This window comes from Caenorhabditis remanei, chromosome II (genome assembly GCF_010183535.1).
Source record: "Caenorhabditis remanei strain PX506 chromosome II, whole genome shotgun sequence".
NCBI lineage: Eukaryota > Metazoa > Nematoda > Chromadorea > Rhabditida > Rhabditidae > Caenorhabditis > Caenorhabditis remanei.
Window position 1 is genome coordinate 8,823,651 of NC_071329.1, and position 17,246 is coordinate 8,840,896.

The window sequence follows — 17,246 nt, forward strand, 5'->3', positions numbered from 1 at the left end:
ATGGGAACATCAAAACCATCAGCAGCAATTAAAAAAATTTCCACGAATCTCTTGATACTTGTCTTATTACTGGCACCTTCGTGTCGGGGCCAACAGAAAGGTAAAAGAAGAAATGTCCTTGGACGGAAACGATCCCCTCTCTCTCTCTTTCTATCCAGAAGACATTAATTTACACCCGGGGATACGAAGATTGATTGATGAGAATTAAGACGGGGAGGCAAAAAAGAAGCAACTGAGTCTCACTTCCCTTTAATTAATGGTTTCTTTATTTCAGTACCATCGGCGCCTCGAAATTTCAATGCAGAACTGACCAGTGCCACTTCGGTAAGTATTTAGAGAAAAAGAAAAAGGAGAGCCAAAAACCCAGAAATCGTTCTTGTCAAAAGTGATTAATGATGACAAGTTCTCCGTATCTTGCTCAAAAAATCTTGTAAAAGTTTCTTTTTTACTCGAAAAAGAGTTTGAAAAATGGGTGTAGTAAAACAAAAGAAGAAGAAGAATGTAGTATCTGATTCTGAAGTTTCCATTCCCAAAAGAACCAACTCATCTCTCTTTTTCTTTCAGGTTAAACTGACATGGGATGCTCCAGCATCTGCCAATGGAGCCCTCCTCGGATACTACATCTACCTGGATCGAATAGTTAATGGAGAACCAGTAGTGGAGAAGAACAGTAAGAAGAGGATTGTGATGATTCGAGACTCATCAAAACGATATTACGAGTTGGATAGTCTCGATCCGAATACGGAATATTCGTTTAGATTGAATGCATTCAATAGAAACGGAGACGGAGAGTTCTCGGAACGGAAGAATGTTGTCACACAGGGAATTCGTAAGTTTTTTTTTGCAATTTTTCATGAATCGAACGGGGATTTTTAGCTCCGGAAGCACCAGAAATCGTATCAGTTTCGTTGGATCGAGATGAGCCGCCAGTTGTTTCGAGGATCGAATGGAAAATGCCAAAAATGAAACCGAACGAGACGCCAATCGAAAAGTACAATTTGTGGCTACGTCCGCAAGGATATCCGGACTCGTATATCAAGTCAAAGACAGTAGACGGAACCGATTTGTCAACAACTATTTCCGGTCTTTGTGAGTTTTTTGTTGGGGAGTGGGGTTCTCGTTTATTAAATTGTAATTTATAGTATATGTGACGACTAGTATGGGGGATAAAAAATGAAACAAAGGGAGATTTTGGAAGAAAAATTGAAGTTATTTCTGCTTTTGTGAATTAGAAATCTTCAAAATTCCCTTACCAAGCCTTTCTTCTTCTGAAAAGTTTCCAGTCGTTTTGTACGGTTCGGTTTTTGCAACCGCACTCCAACGAGAAGTTCGTTTGAGCATAATTTATAAAGCCTTTCTATATGTACTAGTTAGTAGTTGTATTTTGTGTTTCGAAATAAACCGAGAATATCTAAATCAAGAATTCCCGGAAACTCATCTGAAAACTTTGAATTTTCCCAGATTTAATAAGATATTTCTTGCAGGGATGGGAGTCGTTTACGATGTTCTTCTTGGTGCTGAAAATCGTGAAGGCCGTTCTCAAAATGCGACTGAGACCATCGCAACACCAGTTGGAAGTCCCGATGGAGAGCCGATTGGAGTGCAGTACGAAGTGATGAAAGGAAAGGTTCGTGTTCACTCGTTTCTCTTGAAAAATGTCCTTCGGAATACACTCATCTTCTTCGTCGTTTTGCAAGTTTATGAGCGTGTATTTCTCATGATATACACATAAACTCTCTTTCTTTTTCTCTTTTGAACATGTGAAGAAACTATAGAAATATTATGAATGTTGAAAAAAAAGAGTTGAGTGGACTCCTCCTTCTTCTTCTTTTCTTCTATCCAACATCCTCTTCGTCAAATTTTATGACCGAGAGTGCAGATGTTCTAAAGTCTTTTTCCGAATCACTCAGTCACTGGTGGCTACTATAATCTGCTTCGTTTACCTGCTGTTTAGATGATGGTTGAGCCATTAGACAAGGTTTGAAACGTTTCGACTAAATTTTCTGAAAAATTTGGGACATACAGTTAGTTTTCGGGGATGAACATAGATAAGATAGATGTGACTGTTTTATAAGAATTAACAAAAACTTGAAAGTAGTTTTTCGAATTTTCCAGAGCAATCCCTTAGCTAGTTGCCTAGATAGCAAATCATTATGAAACTAATTTTCAATCTTTTTCCAGATTGTCGTCTCATGGAGACCTCCACCAGAAGAGAAACGAAATGGAAACATCACAAGCTACAAAGCGATTCTTTCTGCAATGGACGAGAGCACAGATCGATTTGAGAAAATGGTGAGTTGTGTCTTTAGTTTCTTCTCCTTCCTTCCACTTTCTGACTCATTCTGATTTCATATCGAATTCTTCCCATTCTCTCTTTTTCTCCTTCTACTTTTTTCTCTCTTTATCCCAGAAATGATTCCCACGGTTTCTCGGTTTCTTCTCGCCTCCCATCTGAATTTCTCCGGAAATCTGCGATACTTCCCGTAGTAGTAGAAGGGGGTCTGTCTCGTGCTCACAAGCCCACACATAGTTTTTCTTAAATTGCCTTCATTCTGCCTCCGTTTTCTCTGCAAGATCGTTTAAGTGGGACTACAGAGAAAATGTGGTAATTAGAAGATGTGCTCAACAAGATTTCAACAAAAATAATTCCTTCACTCACTCTCTCTCTCCATTTCTTTTCGTATACTTCTCTATTTCTCTTTCTATTTTTAAATCGTTATTTCTATCTCATCAGAGAATTCGAATAGAAAAAGGACACTAAGAAATAATAATAATTTTTCTTCTCTTTTTCTTTTTTCTTGCTCCAAAGTCTTCCGTCATCACTCCGATTCGTTGGCATTCAATCGTTTCAACCGGATATTCTAGAGCACTCTTTCTCGATGACTTCAGAATTGTTTGGATTGAGCTCTCTACTACAATTCCATCATTTTTGTTCTAGTGGAATAGCTTCATATATATATGAAAAAAGACCTCTTCATCTAGCTTCATCCTCTTTTTTTTTCTCCTCTTCCAGCTACTGATTTTTCATGTCGAATACGAATAAAGACAATAAAATCTGCGGCTCAATGAGCATATTGGTGACTTCCGAAAAGAGAAGAAGCCTTAAAATTTCTGTCGTGGCAGACAATATAAGGAAGGGAAAAAGAAACTGGGGCGCCGACACATAGATGGAGCCAGAAGTCGTTTGCCTCGTGTCATCCTGACGTTTTTTGTGTGCCGTTTTTGCGAAATGTGACTAACTAGTAGAGCTCGTCTCCACGTTCCTTCTCTAACCAGAAGGATGGGCCTCTTCTTTTTCTTTTCCTTCTTTCAACTCCTTTTTGTACCCCATTTTTCTTGTGTCTTCTAATTGTTGTTCGTCACCGTGCTCTCCTCGGGAATAGGGAGCGAGCCGGCTGGCTGGCAACCACCAACTCTTCCTTTTTCCTTCTTTCCTTCCGAGTCGGTGTCATTTTTTATCTGCAAACCCGCTTATTATTCCAAAACTTCATCCCTTTTTCTTCTTATTTCACTACTAGTACTCACTTCTTCAGACATACATCTAGAGCTCTCTTCTTCTCTCTTTTTATCTACATTCTTCATCTGTTCTTCTTCTTCCCAGAAATCCCATTAATTCTCCATCTCATTTTCTTTTTATTTAATTCTCTCACTCTTTTCAGGTACCTGCTCCATCCACTTCTTCCACATTCGAGGTCAACGTACGTCGTGCGTATCTCTTCAAAGTCGCCGCGGCCACGATGAAAGGAATCGGTCCGTACTCGCCTGTGCTCACTATAAATCCAGATCCAGCCGGTTAGTTTACTCGAATTTTTCAGCTTTTCCAGGTGCATGCTAGTGTCGTTTTTGTGGTTGTTATGTTACTTGTCTGTAATTGTTTTTTTCTTGTGACCCAAATATTACTCCAGTATTATGGCAAGCGTTACATGATCTTGATAGAGTGGATATAAACACAAATTTCATCAAAATTTATTAGTTTTTCTCGACATTGCTCCAACGCCTGCTGACTGATATGGCAGTTAGGTTGACTCCCAGAAGAGGTACTTGACTCTTTTTCGTAGCACCTGCTGCTCGTTCTGCAGAATTCCGTGTCTCCAAACACGTCCCTTTCACTTCTTTCTCTTCTTTTTCATCTTCTCTGCCGTGTCCCGTTTTTCGGTAATTGACTAAGCAGTTTCAGCATCCGCAACCTGCTATACTCAACACTGGAAATCCGGAAATTGACAAATGTTTCATTTCCACAATCAGTGATTTCCGTTGTCTACAATTCAGAACAAAGTAATATGATAGTAGGCGTCTCGACCCGATCGGAAATTGAAATATCTCCGAAAGAGTTTACTGGACTTGCGGACGTCCAACACATACCAGTACCTCCAGAGCGAGAGCGCAATAATAATAATGAGTCGTGAAGCAGTTTCCGCCTTTCCATCACACTATTATATAATGCCCACCTCTGACTTGTGTCCCTTCTTTTTTCTTCTTCTTTCTGTCCTTTTTCCATTCCCTTTTTGTTTCAAAAAACCCTTTTTATTGCTTGTGTCGGTGGCCAAAGGAGAGACTTTTTTCCTCTTTGAGTTCTCTAGAGCGCAAGTCAACTTGGCGTGAAAATTGTGCATCGATGTACTTATTCATCCCGTCCATCGGTTGCTCTTTTTTGCTCCTGCTCACCTCATTTTTTGTTTCTTTCTCTCCTTTTTAATCCAAATACGTGGACAATTATTGACCAGCGAATTCGAAAGCATACTGTAGTTTTAAGTTGTTTTCAGCTACCTGGATCCTTTTGAATTGTGTCTGGCGTGAATCGCCATTCACTCTTTTTCTAAGTTGTTTCGAAAACAAAAAGGACTAGAGCAATCATTTTTTAAAGTTTTCTCCCCCCAAAACCACCATTCTTTCCCCATTCATTTCCACCCACAACTTTAGTCACTCCCTCGGAATTCTTCAGTTTTCACTCTAGACTTGGATTTTTAGTATCCTTCGAGTGAGTTAGAGTTTCAAATTAAGTGATATTGCCCATTTTCGAATTGATCTGAGTTGACAGGCCACATCTACGTCACGGAGGATCAAATGAATTTTCTCGTGTTACTATGTCCTTCTTCTGCTTTTACTTTCTGAAGGTACATGTCCGTTCTCCTACTTCTTCTTTTTTTTCTTTTTCTGCTTCCTCTCATTCTAATTAACAAAAAGATAGAACATGATAGGAGCAACACACCGTATTCATCTCTCTCTTTCTTGCGCTTGAATAGGTAAACTCGGCGGCTGTGACTCGTTCATTCTCTCTCTTTCGAGGAGCACCTCTTCTAGAAGTCGTCGTCAACTCAACCCCGAGCGGTCGATTCGATAATAATTCTATTTTTATTTGTCACAACTCTCGTCGTCGCGCCTCCCTTGTGTTGCCACCTTTTTTATTATGTCGCCGCTCTCTTTTTACCTATTCTTATATTCTTCTTCTTCATTTTCCATTGGTGTCGCAACGAAGTTTGTGTCGGAAGCGTCAGACACCATATGGTGATGAAAAGAGGGAGAATTGAGTGAGTGAGGGAGGGCTTATTTGCTTTTAATATGACAGAGTGGTGAGGTCACCAAAGAATAAGTCTATTAGATGAGGAGATGGTGTTCATCAGAATTTCTAATTCTAATTTCGAGTCGTCCGGCTCTTCCAATTACCATAAGCCCTGAACATAGTTCAAGTTGAATACATATCTAGACGGAGGATTTTCCGAAAGTTCGTTTTCTGAGAATCACGTATCCAGGTGTGTTTCTTACAAGTTTCTAGGTCACTAATATGTTCGTCACTAGCCGTTTTTCGTCTGCTCTCCTGCTCTCCGCCTACGTTCTAGACCATTGGGTTTTGAATTTCGAGAGTCAATAAAAACGAATATTATTGTGGTGTCTCTCTTCTTTTTATTCTTCACATCAGTCAGTTTACATTAATGAGCTTACCGAATACAAGAAATCCGTTATATCTATGTATACATATAGAAGAACAGCTCTCGAGAAGCTTTTCTCCTGCTATAACACATATACCCATAACATAAAAAGACTGAATGTGCACCTATTATAGACAGGTGAACCACTACGGCCCACTGACTTTTATTGACCTTTTCCCATTTACTGACTGCTCCCGTTCTCGGCTTTTCTCTTTTTTATTCTTTTTTTTTTGGGTTTCGTCCCGATACCTTTAGTTTTTAGCTTTTCGACACTCTGACGTTCACCACTTTCGTATCTTTTTTCTCGAAGAAAGAACCCACTTATTTAGAAATGTATATAGGTGCTTGTGTGGTCAGAAACACTGAATTTTTGTCTCATCCTAGAAGGATGATATGTCATAAATTTGTGATGAGAGTCGATGAGCACACAGAGAGACATACCAAGTCACACCACTGTTCTCTCTTCGATTTCCTTGAAGCTATAAGGAAGTTCTATTCATCGTTTCCCCCTCTTTCAGAAATTCTAAAAATAGTTAAAGTGATAACAATAACAATAATAATAGAAAATTCTCTAGAATTTGCCCCCTTCGAGAGATAAAATTGTGTCAAGATTATCAGAGCGGCGACGAGCGAAGAAAATTTCGGATTAGACGCCACACGGATTAGAATCCAACCATAGATAGATTCCACATCAGTGCTACCCCTTTCTTCCATAATCGATAGACAATTTCATTTTGAGAAAAGAATAATTTTTCACTTTTTGCGAGAAAAAAAAAGAATTGTTGCGATTTGTCATGATTTGAATGTTTGAAAATTGGTCGCCCCATTCCGCCATTGTTGGTCTCTTCAGAGTGGGTGGAATGGGTCCCTTGATCCTATTTCCGTTAGGTCAGAAAACGTTTTCGGACTTCTTTCACGTCAGTTTTATTTCTCTTTTTTAAGAGAGAGAGAGTCATTTTTTGTACGATTCGTTCTTTCTTTTTTTTTCTCTTTAACCAATTCGACTAGGCCATTGTTCTTCTTCATCTTCTTCGGAATTCTTCAAAATGTATAGAGTCGAATTTCAGTAGTTTCTTTCCGCTTCTCTTTTCAGTCTCATCTACCTTTTCTATATAACTATTTTACTATTCCTCTTCTTCGTAAATCTCTTTATTGAAAGTCTTCTCTCATATTCAAAAGTACAGGATATGGAAGATGATGAAGATGCAATTTTACTCAAAGAATTCGAGTCATCGAATGAAATCGAAGAGACGACGACAGTAGAGCCAACAGCAGATCCATTTGGGGAGAGCATATCCACCATATCTTGCAAATATGGCATCATAAACAATTTGGAAGCCCTTCTTAACAACGTAGCATCTGGATGGAAGTATCACGTGTCTAACACGGATCTCGTGAAACAAGCATGGTTTCGATTAGACAATGCGACGAGTCGAATATGTGGACATATCGGAGGTTTGACCTAGATCTTCGACATATTTTATGAATTCTGTGTGTAGTCTTATTGAATATGTAGAAACTAAAGAATAGCTGTCATTCGGATTAAAAGAAAGAATATGTTTCTTGTTTTGTGATGAATACTATATTAGTACTTGGAAAAAAAGGGAGCAACTCACAAAGTTAATCCACTTTTCTATTCCTATTCTCACTCACTTTTAGCAGCTGAAGTGCACTATCTGTTTACTCTGAAAACCCCCCTATAATCAGAGATTCATCTATCTGCTTCTTGATTCTCTCTGGCTGCACCACTACTTGTTATTCTCTCAACACCTTCTTCTTCTTCTACCTAACTTTTTCAAACTGGCCACAAGAAAGTAGTGGTCATCCATCCACTCATCGTAAAACCCACTGGACCATGACTGTTTTTTCTTCGACCCGTCGGCTCTTGTCCTCTATTCATCCGACGTCTCAGCCAGCTTCTTCCTTGTCCCATTAATCATGCCTTATCGTTCGACGAACAAGAATTTTTGGAACCAATTTTGCTAAAAGGTCGTCAAATTCTTCACCGCAGCCTTCTTATTCTCAGCTCACTCACACAAGTCGTCATTTTTTGTTCTGTGAAAACCGGGAATAACGAGCAGAAGTGTGAGTGGTGTTGTCAGTTTGGAAGAAGTGAAAAAAACGAAGCAGCCGTCTTCTCCTTCTTCAACTGCTTCTTCTCTCCAACTTGATCTATTCTATTCGCTAATTACCGACACCACTTTTGCTTCTTCTCCTGCAGTATTTTTCTTGTATTCTTCTACTTCGGTTTCTGCTTCTTCTGGTGCCTTCGTGGCAGTCTTAATCCGTGATGGAGGCGGAGGAAGAGAACATCAGAGTGGAAGGTGTGCTCCAGAAGCCATGTCTTCCATCTTTTCTCCGTTCTCGCCGTTCGAATCGCCATCGCGAGAAAATGACAAAAATGGTGAAGGCAAAGCAGAAGAAACAAATGCAAATTTCTAAAATGGTACAGCACAAAAAGCTGGAATCCGAAGGTAAGTGGATCTGATCTCATCAGAAAAAGAAGTGTAATTTGTTCTGAAAATGAGAAGAAAAGAAGAAGAAAAGGGGGATGAGGATTATCAAATATGTAGTACTCGTATAGTTTTCTGTTTTTCATTTCAGTTTTTCTGAAATTTAAAATTTCCAAATTATTAGTTGTTCTGTGAACAGATGATCTCGTTCCCAGCGATCCCTTTCGCATTCACATCATCATCATCATCTGAAACATGTGCCCGAAGCACCCAATGGTCTTTGTCGGGGCACCCTATAACTGCCGTCCGAATGGCGTGTGCTTGTCACTTTGACAACTTCTTTTCGACCCGCCCCGTCAGTAGTTCTTAGAGACAAAAAGAGCTACAATGATGCTCCTTTTCTTCTGCTTTTTTGTTCTAGCTCTGAAAAAAATAGAATCGAAACGGGAAGTTGTTGTTGGCGGTTTTCGTTTCGCGTTTCGCGCCTCGACCATCGCTAATCTAATTTTCATTTCCTGTCGTTGGATTTGACGACGAAGAAACAAACTCGGTCAGAAGAAAACGACACCTCATCCTTCTTCTTCTTTTTCTTTTTTTAGTTCTTCTCACTTTTTTCTCTGTAATTCCCACAACTTACTTTCCTTCTTCTCCATATTCTCGATCTGTTCCAGATCTGATTCTGGAAAACATCGACGACGAAATGGGTTCATCCTCTACAAATAAAAAGTCTAAATCCAAAATATCCACCGCCGACGTGTACAGTGCAATTCTCCATCATGCACCCGGTCCATTAACCCATCCAATTTCATCAGCTCTGGCTAAAGCCAAGCCAACTATAGGTGCTCCGATGCCACCATACACTACCACTTCAACACCATCCACACTGTTTTTTCAAGTCACACTTCCCTTTATGACAACTGCCTGGAATCGAGTCACCAGGCTTGAAAGTTTGTGTCTACCGTAATCTACCTTTATGCGCTCTCAAATTTCTATCTAATCTCCCAAAGTGTGCTCAATATCTAGTTCTTCCATACTAAAGGATTTCCTGTGTTTTTTTTTTCGTTTCCATCCCCGGTGCATGTGCCTCTTCCCTCTTTTTATTGCATGTTCCTGCCAGCTTTCAACCAAAAAAAGTATGTATATTTTATGTCGTTGTGCGCGTCATTCGAATCGCACTGCAAATTCTCGAATTTCGTTTTGATGGCAACGAATGAGAAGAAGATTCAGTAACATGTGAAAAATAGAAAGAAACACAAGTGAAGTACACTTGATAAGTATTCGAATAGCAATGGACTGGACCCCTCCTACGAAAATAATGGTTCTGCAACTAATTGAGTGTTGTCGAGGCGTGTCTTCTTCGTGTTTTCAAGAAATATGAGATTAGTCTTCCCGAGAAGAAGAAGGACTGCCTTCTTCTTCTACTTGAACCTCTTCTCCTGTTTTCTACTATTTTCTTCTTCCAACTTGTGTTGTATTACTACTTCGTTTTCTTCAAAATCGGAGGCCCCTCCACCCTCTTCTCTACTTGATTGCACTTCGGTTCCGCTTTCATTCATATAAAAGAGCCGCGCGGTAGACGGAGAAGAAGAAGAGTAACAACAACAACATAGAAGGAAAATTACTGCGTAGAGACCCTGCAGGTAGACGAGGAGACACAAAAATCCGGAGCCAAAAAGGGGCGTGGTGCAATTGAATGCAACTGGAGCCCAGGGGTCGAGAGCCGCAACTCCTCTGCTTCTCTTCAGCGCCACTACACCAAAGCAGGCAGAAGCAAATTTATGCGGAGCACGCGAAGAAGAAGAGGAGAACCTTGCGGATTTGATACGCTGTTCCGGTAAACCTGCTCCACTTATATGGCAAATTGCGCCGCAGATTGGCTCAAAATACTTCCATGACTCGCTTGTCTCTTCGATTCCCTTGTTACTTCTATTATTTTTATTCTATTCGACAGAATCGACTGTCGAAATAAATTTGATGTCCTCCGACGACAAGCCGGTGCATCATCATACGCCGCCGCGACGACAACTTGTCTCTCCTCCTTCTCTTCCGCCCAGTTGTGCTTATAATCATGAATAATTCGGGCATTTTTCACAACCTCAGCGTCCTTCTTCTTTCCGTTTTACTCCTGCTTGTCATTCGGCTGCATATTTCGGTGGCTGCTGAATACACGGATAACGAACTGGACTCGTCTTCTTCTTCTTCTTCATCGTTCGTTTTCCCGAACATGCGTTCGCGACGCGGAACTGAAAAAGTTCGCTCGCGGCAGCCGTTCGGACGAGGATTCTTCGGATCCGAAACTATGAAAGTTGAAGAAGAAGCTGAGGAGAAATCAAGGCCGATGCTTCGTAGCTCTCCAACATCATCAGAGCCTCCTGCGAAGAGGAAAAATGAGAACATATTCGCTGCTGTAATTAATACTCTTTTACATAAAGATGAAGGTGTGATATTTCTTCGTCTAGCATGTACAAATCGTCTCATATTGTCTTGTTGTTTTGTATTTGTTGTCCATGCATGACTAGTGAATTCTTACTTTTTAATCAAAACTTTCATTCAAATTCTTTAATTTCAGCTCTTGTCGGACCTCCAACAAATGTTCGTGTGGAAGCAACAAGCAATTCGACAGCAGTTGTACAATGGGATTTCGAATCTCAGAAGGTTAGTGAGTTCTGGGTTTTCTAGGCGGGCCCAGTCATCCCCATGGGTCCTTTTTTCTTGACAAGTCTTGTCCACTATTCTTTTTTGAATTGCGTTTTGTTTTGGCGCCGAAAAGACGAAAGAATGAAAACAGAATACTCAAAAAAAACAAAATAGGATACAAAATGATCCGAATCTTTTGCAGGCTGACTCATTTGTCGTCAAGTACATGCACGAGCCAGGAAATCGAATGGATACCGAGAAATGGAAGCAGTTGCCAGTTGTGAGCATTGACAAAGAAAATCCGAAACGATTTGCGATTGTATCTGAATTGAATGCTCATAAGCCGTATGCATTCTGTGTTTTAGCAGTCAAAAACAATGTAAGTGCATCTCTTCGGGAAGAAAAGAAAAAAAAAGTTCAATGTTCACACGGTGAATGAGCAATAATTCTCACCAAATGATCTCACTAGAATGACAAATTTATTCTTTTCTTTTTCAGCGACAAGGGCCTTGTTCCGATCCACCAACTGTTCTTGAAAGTGTCACGCCTACATTCATGGTCCAGAATTTGAGGGTTCGATGGAAAACGAGCAATTCAGTGCAGCTGACGTAAGAGAGCATTCGGAACTAGCATCCAAAATATAGAAATAATTTCAGATGGGAATACAACGGACCTCGTAACGTTGGGTTCTATGTGAATCACACTGGAAAGAAGGACTACATGAATCATGAACTCCAAGAGAAGACCATGTCGACACCTGGATTCGGACAAGATCTTGACGAGAAGACTCGAGAATATCTGTGGACGAATCTCAGGCCGCATATGATGTACACGATCCACGTAGGCGTGAGGACTTTGCCGCCTGGTGCTCGGAAGTATTGGCCTCAAGAAGTGATAACGGTCACTGATCCAACTGGACCACCATTTGTAGATGTACCTCAATTGATGGATTCATCTGGAACTCAACCTGGACAACAAATGATCAGATTGACACCAGCCACGGAAGAATATGGACCAATTTCTCATTATTGGATCATTGTTGTTCCAGCTAATTATAGCACGGTAGGACTGAACATTTGAGACTTATTCAATTATAGATGTTTCAGGAAGACGTTGTCAACCTGGATCCAATTGAACTTGAGAAGGCAACTGCTGAAAAACGAGCTCAACTTGCAAGATCTTTGAGTGTATCTCCATCGAAAAAGCTGAAACGGAAAGCTGATTATACCGAAGAAAGATCGCATCCAAAAGAGAAAAGAGCACGCCGTGGAGCTGTTCCAGGAGCCTATGTCACCGCAAGATTGAGTGCTGATCGAGTGAAACAACATTACCGAAATAACCAGCCATTTGTTGTCGGAGACTCACAGGTAATTATCATTCAAAAATAGAGTTTTTCTTTCTGAACGTCTCTTTCCGATATATTGTTAATGGGTGTCGGAAAACAAGCCGAACCCCCGAATACATTGTTTTTGGCGTGTTTCCTGTGTGGCCACAGCTCCCCCTCTCTCCGTTTTTCTCTCTCGATCCGCCATGAATAAATAATCGGAGGCGCGCACGACGTGTGTCCAAGTCGAAAGACAACGCCACTTTTCTATCGTTGTCTTTTCTTTTTTCTGCCTAGATTTCTAGTATATACTTGTTTCGGGTCCTCCGAGATTTAAGGCCATAATATCGAGGCACTTACGGACCTTTTCAATGCCTTCCTCTTTCTACCCGCCACTTCAAAAACTTTTATGAGCATTTCTTCCTATCGTGGTCAGTCAAGTAGAAAGGGCGGTTGTTCGTATGCTGCTTCTTTTCATATGTCTTCTTTTTGTACTAGTCAGCCACCCAAAAAACTATTCCTCAGCTAGTTTTTTCACCTAGATCAAAGGCAATTTTCCCACGAAAACTCTCTGTTGTTATTGTGCAAACATTAATCATTTTGTTATATTGCAGTTGTATGACGGGTTCACCAACTATCCACTCGAGCACAACATTCACTATCGTCTCATGATGCGAGCTTTTGCGAAAAATGACGTACGAGCCAAAGACAGTGTAAGTAAACTAAGCATTCATCTCATATCTAGATCAATATCTCTTCCCTTTTTTCAGTTTGAACAACGCGCTCCAATGAGCGAGAAGCTTTCTCGTATGTATTCGGATTCCCTTCTAACTGAACCATTCACTATTAAGTCAGCTCTTCGTGGAGCTTCTCAAAAGTCATCACCATGGGTTGGAGCTTGTATTGCCCTGTTTATTTTGCTTTCAATTGTTGGAATGTTGGTTTGTTGGTGGCTTCGATGCAACAAGAAATCAGCTGGAAGGCATCCAAGACATGGATCAATCACGAAGGTTGCACTCACTGGAAACATTATGAATGGAGGTGGAATGCCTGGAGAAACGAGTAAATTACTTTCAACATCCAATGAATACGGCCGGCAGATTATGAATCCTTACGAACAAATGAATGGAAATCAACACATGGAATCATCACTTGACCTGTATCCCCTCCCAAGAAGCCACTCGAGAACCAATGGATATGCACCTGTTCCAGTCCCTCTACCATCTCTTCCAAATAATGGAAACAATATGACTACAGTATCCCATCCAGCAGTCCCTATTGCCGAACTTGCTAATCATATTGAGAGACTTCGAATGAACAATAATGTTGGATTCCAAACAGAATTCGAGTCGATTGAAACTGGACAACACTTCACTTGGGAACACTCATCGGCTGAAATGAACAAGGAAAAGAATCGATATGCAAATGTGGCAGCATATGATCATACTCGAGTGGTATTATCAAATGTTGAAGGATACCCTGGAATGGATTATATCAATGCAAATTATGTGGATGGATACGAGAAACAGAGAAGTTACATCGCCACTCAAGGACCATTACAGAATACTTTTGCTGATTTCTGGAGAATGGTTTGGGAAGAACAGTCAGTGACGATAGTGATGCTGACCAATCTGGAAGAGAGAAGTAGAACTAAATGTGATCAATATTGGCCGAGTCGTGGAACAGCAGTTCACGGCGATATCGAAGTGACTCTACTCGAAAGTGTTCATTTAGCTCATTACACAATGAGAACGATGCGGCTGAAAATGATCGGAGAGCCAGAGATTCGAGAGATCAAACATCTTCAGTACACTGCCTGGCCAGATCATGGAGTTCCAGATCATCCAACGCCTTTCTTGATCTTCTTGAAGAGAGTCAAAACTCTGAATCCACAGGATGCAGGACCGATCATTTCACATTGTAGTGCTGGAATTGGAAGAACTGGAGCATTCATTGTGATTGATTGTATGTTGGAGAGATTACGATATGAGAATACAGTGGATATCTATGGATGTGTTACAATGCTTCGATCACAAAGAAGTTACATGGTACAGACTGAAGAACAGTACATTTTCATTCATGACGCTGTTCTTGATGCTGTCAACAGTGGATCAACTGAAGTACCAGCAAGTCGATTACATCAACATGTTCAAGCACTGATGCAACCATCAGTTGATCAAATGTCTGGAATAGATATGGAGTTCAGAGTGAGTTTTTAATAATCATTTTCAAGCAATTTAATTTGCGATTTCAGCATTTGACTACACTGAGATGGACCAACAATCGATGCACTGTCGCTAATCTTCCAGTCAACCGAAACAAGAACCGAATGTTGAGTGCAGTACCTTATGATTCAAATCGAGTCATCATGCATATGATTCATGGAATCGAAGGATCCGATTATATCAATGCCTCGTGGATTGATGGATACAAAGAACGTGGAGCATACATTGCTGCTCAAGCTCCGACAGACGAAACTGCGGCTGACTTCTGGCGAGCAATATGGGAGCACAACTGTCCGATTGTTGCAATGTTGGTACAACTAACAGAACGAGGTCAAGAACAGTGCAGTGCTTATTGGCCACCGGAAGAAGGTGTTACAGTTGGAAACCTGCGTATCGAGATGATGTCTGAATATGATATGAAGCATTATCATCTTCGAGAATTCAGGCTTTCTGATATTTATGTAAGATTTCTGTTAACTTCACCCGACTCAATTTATATTATTTTGTTTTTTTTTCAGACCCACGAAATGAGAACAATCCGTCAGTTCCAATTCATGGAATGGCCAGAAACGGGAAGACCATACAAAGCTGATCATTTCCTTGATTTTGTCACTCAAGTGCACAACACTTATGCTCAATTCGGATGCACTGGACCCATCACAGTTCACTGTTGCTCTGGAGCCGGACGCACTGCAGTCTTCATTGCTCTTTCGATTATTCTTGACAGAATGAGGGCCGAGCATGTCGTTGACGTTTTCACAACGGCAAGTTTTTATTCATTTCTCTCAAATCTTAATCGGTGATTTTTTAGGTCAAACTGTTGCGAACGGAACGACAAAACATGATTCAGGAGCCAGATCAATACCACTTTTTGTACCAGGCAGCTTACGAATATCTTGCTGCATACGATAACTTCTCGTAGATCTTTTCCCTTTGTTTCCCCTTTTTCTTTCCCTCCATTTCCCTGTTTGCTTCTAGTTCAACCCGGTAGAATCTCTTCATTCAGATCTTCCTCTTTTCCCAATTCACTACTCATTTCAACTTGTTTCTTTCAGAAAAAAAACATACCAAGTAATAATTCACAAAACGCACTTTTCTCCCCAGTTTCCAACGGGTTATCTCTCTAATTTTGTGCCCTTCAATTTTATTAATTCACTCTTTTCTTTCCTTCAAAATATGACGGGTTTGTCATTCAACCAATCTGAAATCCCCCTCATCCAACTTTTATTATGTTTCCCCCAATCCATGATACACAAATTTGCTCATGTCTCAACAGGATTGTTTGTAAATATTCGTAACTTTTTCTAATTCTTTCTCATCATCATCTCTATTCCGCCATCTCGTATTCATTTCAATAATTGTAATCGTTGTATGTGATCCAACCCATTTTCTCCCAATTTTTGGCAGATTGCTTTAATGAATTAAATATAAAAATTTAATAAAAATTTAAAAATTAAATAACTTCATTCCTAATTAAAACCAAACGAATGCATACAAAATAGAAAGTAGAAAAATAGAAAATACAGAGATTTCATTGGAAGAGTTAACTTTTCGAGAAGATCTTGAACTCATCGAATAAATCGAATTCAGCTCTTGTTCAGTGGCAGTGTTACACTTGTTTTCTTGGCAGCAACAGAAGGAAAACTAAAAGAAATGTCTGTTTGTGTGTCTGTTCTTCCGAGACAACTTACGTTTCCCTTCATTCCATCATAAAATGAAATATCCTGACACTTTCCATCATTCTTCTGACACACTTGACGATCTCCTCCGGTATAAGCACAACGAGACGAGATTCCTTGTTGAAAAATTCCATCTGGAATTACTTTTGTTTTTTTGAGTATACATATATCATCTACAGTAACCCAGGCTATAGTTCCAAAATCTACTAACCGTCATCTAGAGCAGAATGAATTATGACTTTGATACAGTACATCGCAGAACACATTGCAGTATCGTTAAGATGAAACGGGTTATCTTCGACGGATGCCTGGAATAATGAGGATTCTGCACCGATGATTTCAAGTCTTGTCATTTCTAACTGTCATGATACCTTTTTTCCTCAAAATGTCGATTGTGCAGAATTGTTTAATCAGGGTTATTTCTTTAAACTTTAAGAAAGTCTCCCTTAAGCAAGAACATTTCCATAACTCCGAGTGTTTCAAGTGGTCAACCCAAAGGGACCATTACGGAATGAAAAATGGGGGATTATCTCATTAGATCTTGCTAAGGATAACATCAATGGAGCCCTCCCTGTTGGTATGTCTTCTCTCAGAACGGAAATTATTTTTAATTCTTCAGTAACAGAAAAATGGGTACACTGTCTGTAATCATTTCACGACATATCGCATCTTCAATCCATAACTAACCTGCATTCTTCCAACAAATCCGGATAAACAATCGACGAGTGCCAACGTGGCAGACGGAAGGATCAGAAGGAGAGGAAAAATAAGTAACATCTGGAAGTAAAGAAAAATGGAAAAAAGAAATGGAAGGGAGGGGCAAAAAGCATGTGTTTGTTATCTTCAAAGTGCTGAAACCTGTGTGCATAATGCCGCCGATTGGGCCAATAAACGGGCGAAATAAACGGGAGAAAACGAAGAAATCAAAAACGAAAAAGATTATGCATTTTATTGTTTTGGGAAACGATAAGAAACATAAATTTTTGAAAACGGAAACCACA

General features: G+C 40.1%; 4 protein-coding genes across 4 annotated transcripts; 3 read left to right on the top strand and 1 right to left on the bottom strand.

Annotated features, from left to right (window-relative positions):
- Positions 1–4,406, top strand: GCK72_005437 (uncharacterized protein; the record flags this gene model as incomplete). Its single annotated transcript, XM_053725184.1, has 8 exons — positions 1–100; positions 275–324; positions 565–829; positions 877–1,089; positions 1,485–1,627; positions 2,182–2,292; positions 3,660–3,792; positions 4,270–4,406. The coding sequence occupies 8 exons, from the start codon at positions 1–3 to the stop codon at positions 4,404–4,406; spliced, it is 1,152 nt and encodes a 383-aa protein (XP_053589378.1).
- A 2,708-nt stretch (positions 4,407–7,114) lies between these two features.
- Positions 7,115–7,393, top strand: GCK72_005438 (uncharacterized protein; the record flags this gene model as incomplete). The annotated part of the gene is made up of 1 exon (XM_053725185.1): positions 7,115–7,393. The coding sequence occupies one exon, from the start codon at positions 7,115–7,117 to the stop codon at positions 7,391–7,393; it is 279 nt and encodes a 92-aa protein (XP_053589379.1).
- Positions 7,394–10,604: 3,211 nt separating this feature from the next.
- GCK72_005439 (uncharacterized protein) lies at positions 10,605–15,488 on the top strand (the record flags this gene model as incomplete). Its single annotated transcript, XM_053725186.1, has 11 exons — positions 10,605–10,818; positions 10,950–11,035; positions 11,220–11,396; positions 11,516–11,625; positions 11,674–12,079; positions 12,124–12,384; positions 12,956–13,054; positions 13,112–14,548; positions 14,596–15,027; positions 15,085–15,330; positions 15,378–15,488. 11 exons carry the CDS (start codon positions 10,605–10,607, stop codon positions 15,486–15,488), a joined length of 3,579 nt encoding a protein of 1,192 aa, XP_053589380.1.
- GCK72_005440 (uncharacterized protein) lies at positions 14,182–17,022 on the bottom strand (the record flags this gene model as incomplete). Its single annotated transcript, XM_053725187.1, has 5 exons — positions 14,182–14,346; positions 14,466–14,525; positions 16,258–16,379; positions 16,457–16,553; positions 16,933–17,022. The coding sequence occupies 5 exons, from the start codon at positions 17,020–17,022 to the stop codon at positions 14,182–14,184; spliced, it is 534 nt and encodes a 177-aa protein (XP_053589381.1).
- Positions 17,023–17,246: the final 224 nt, after the last annotated feature.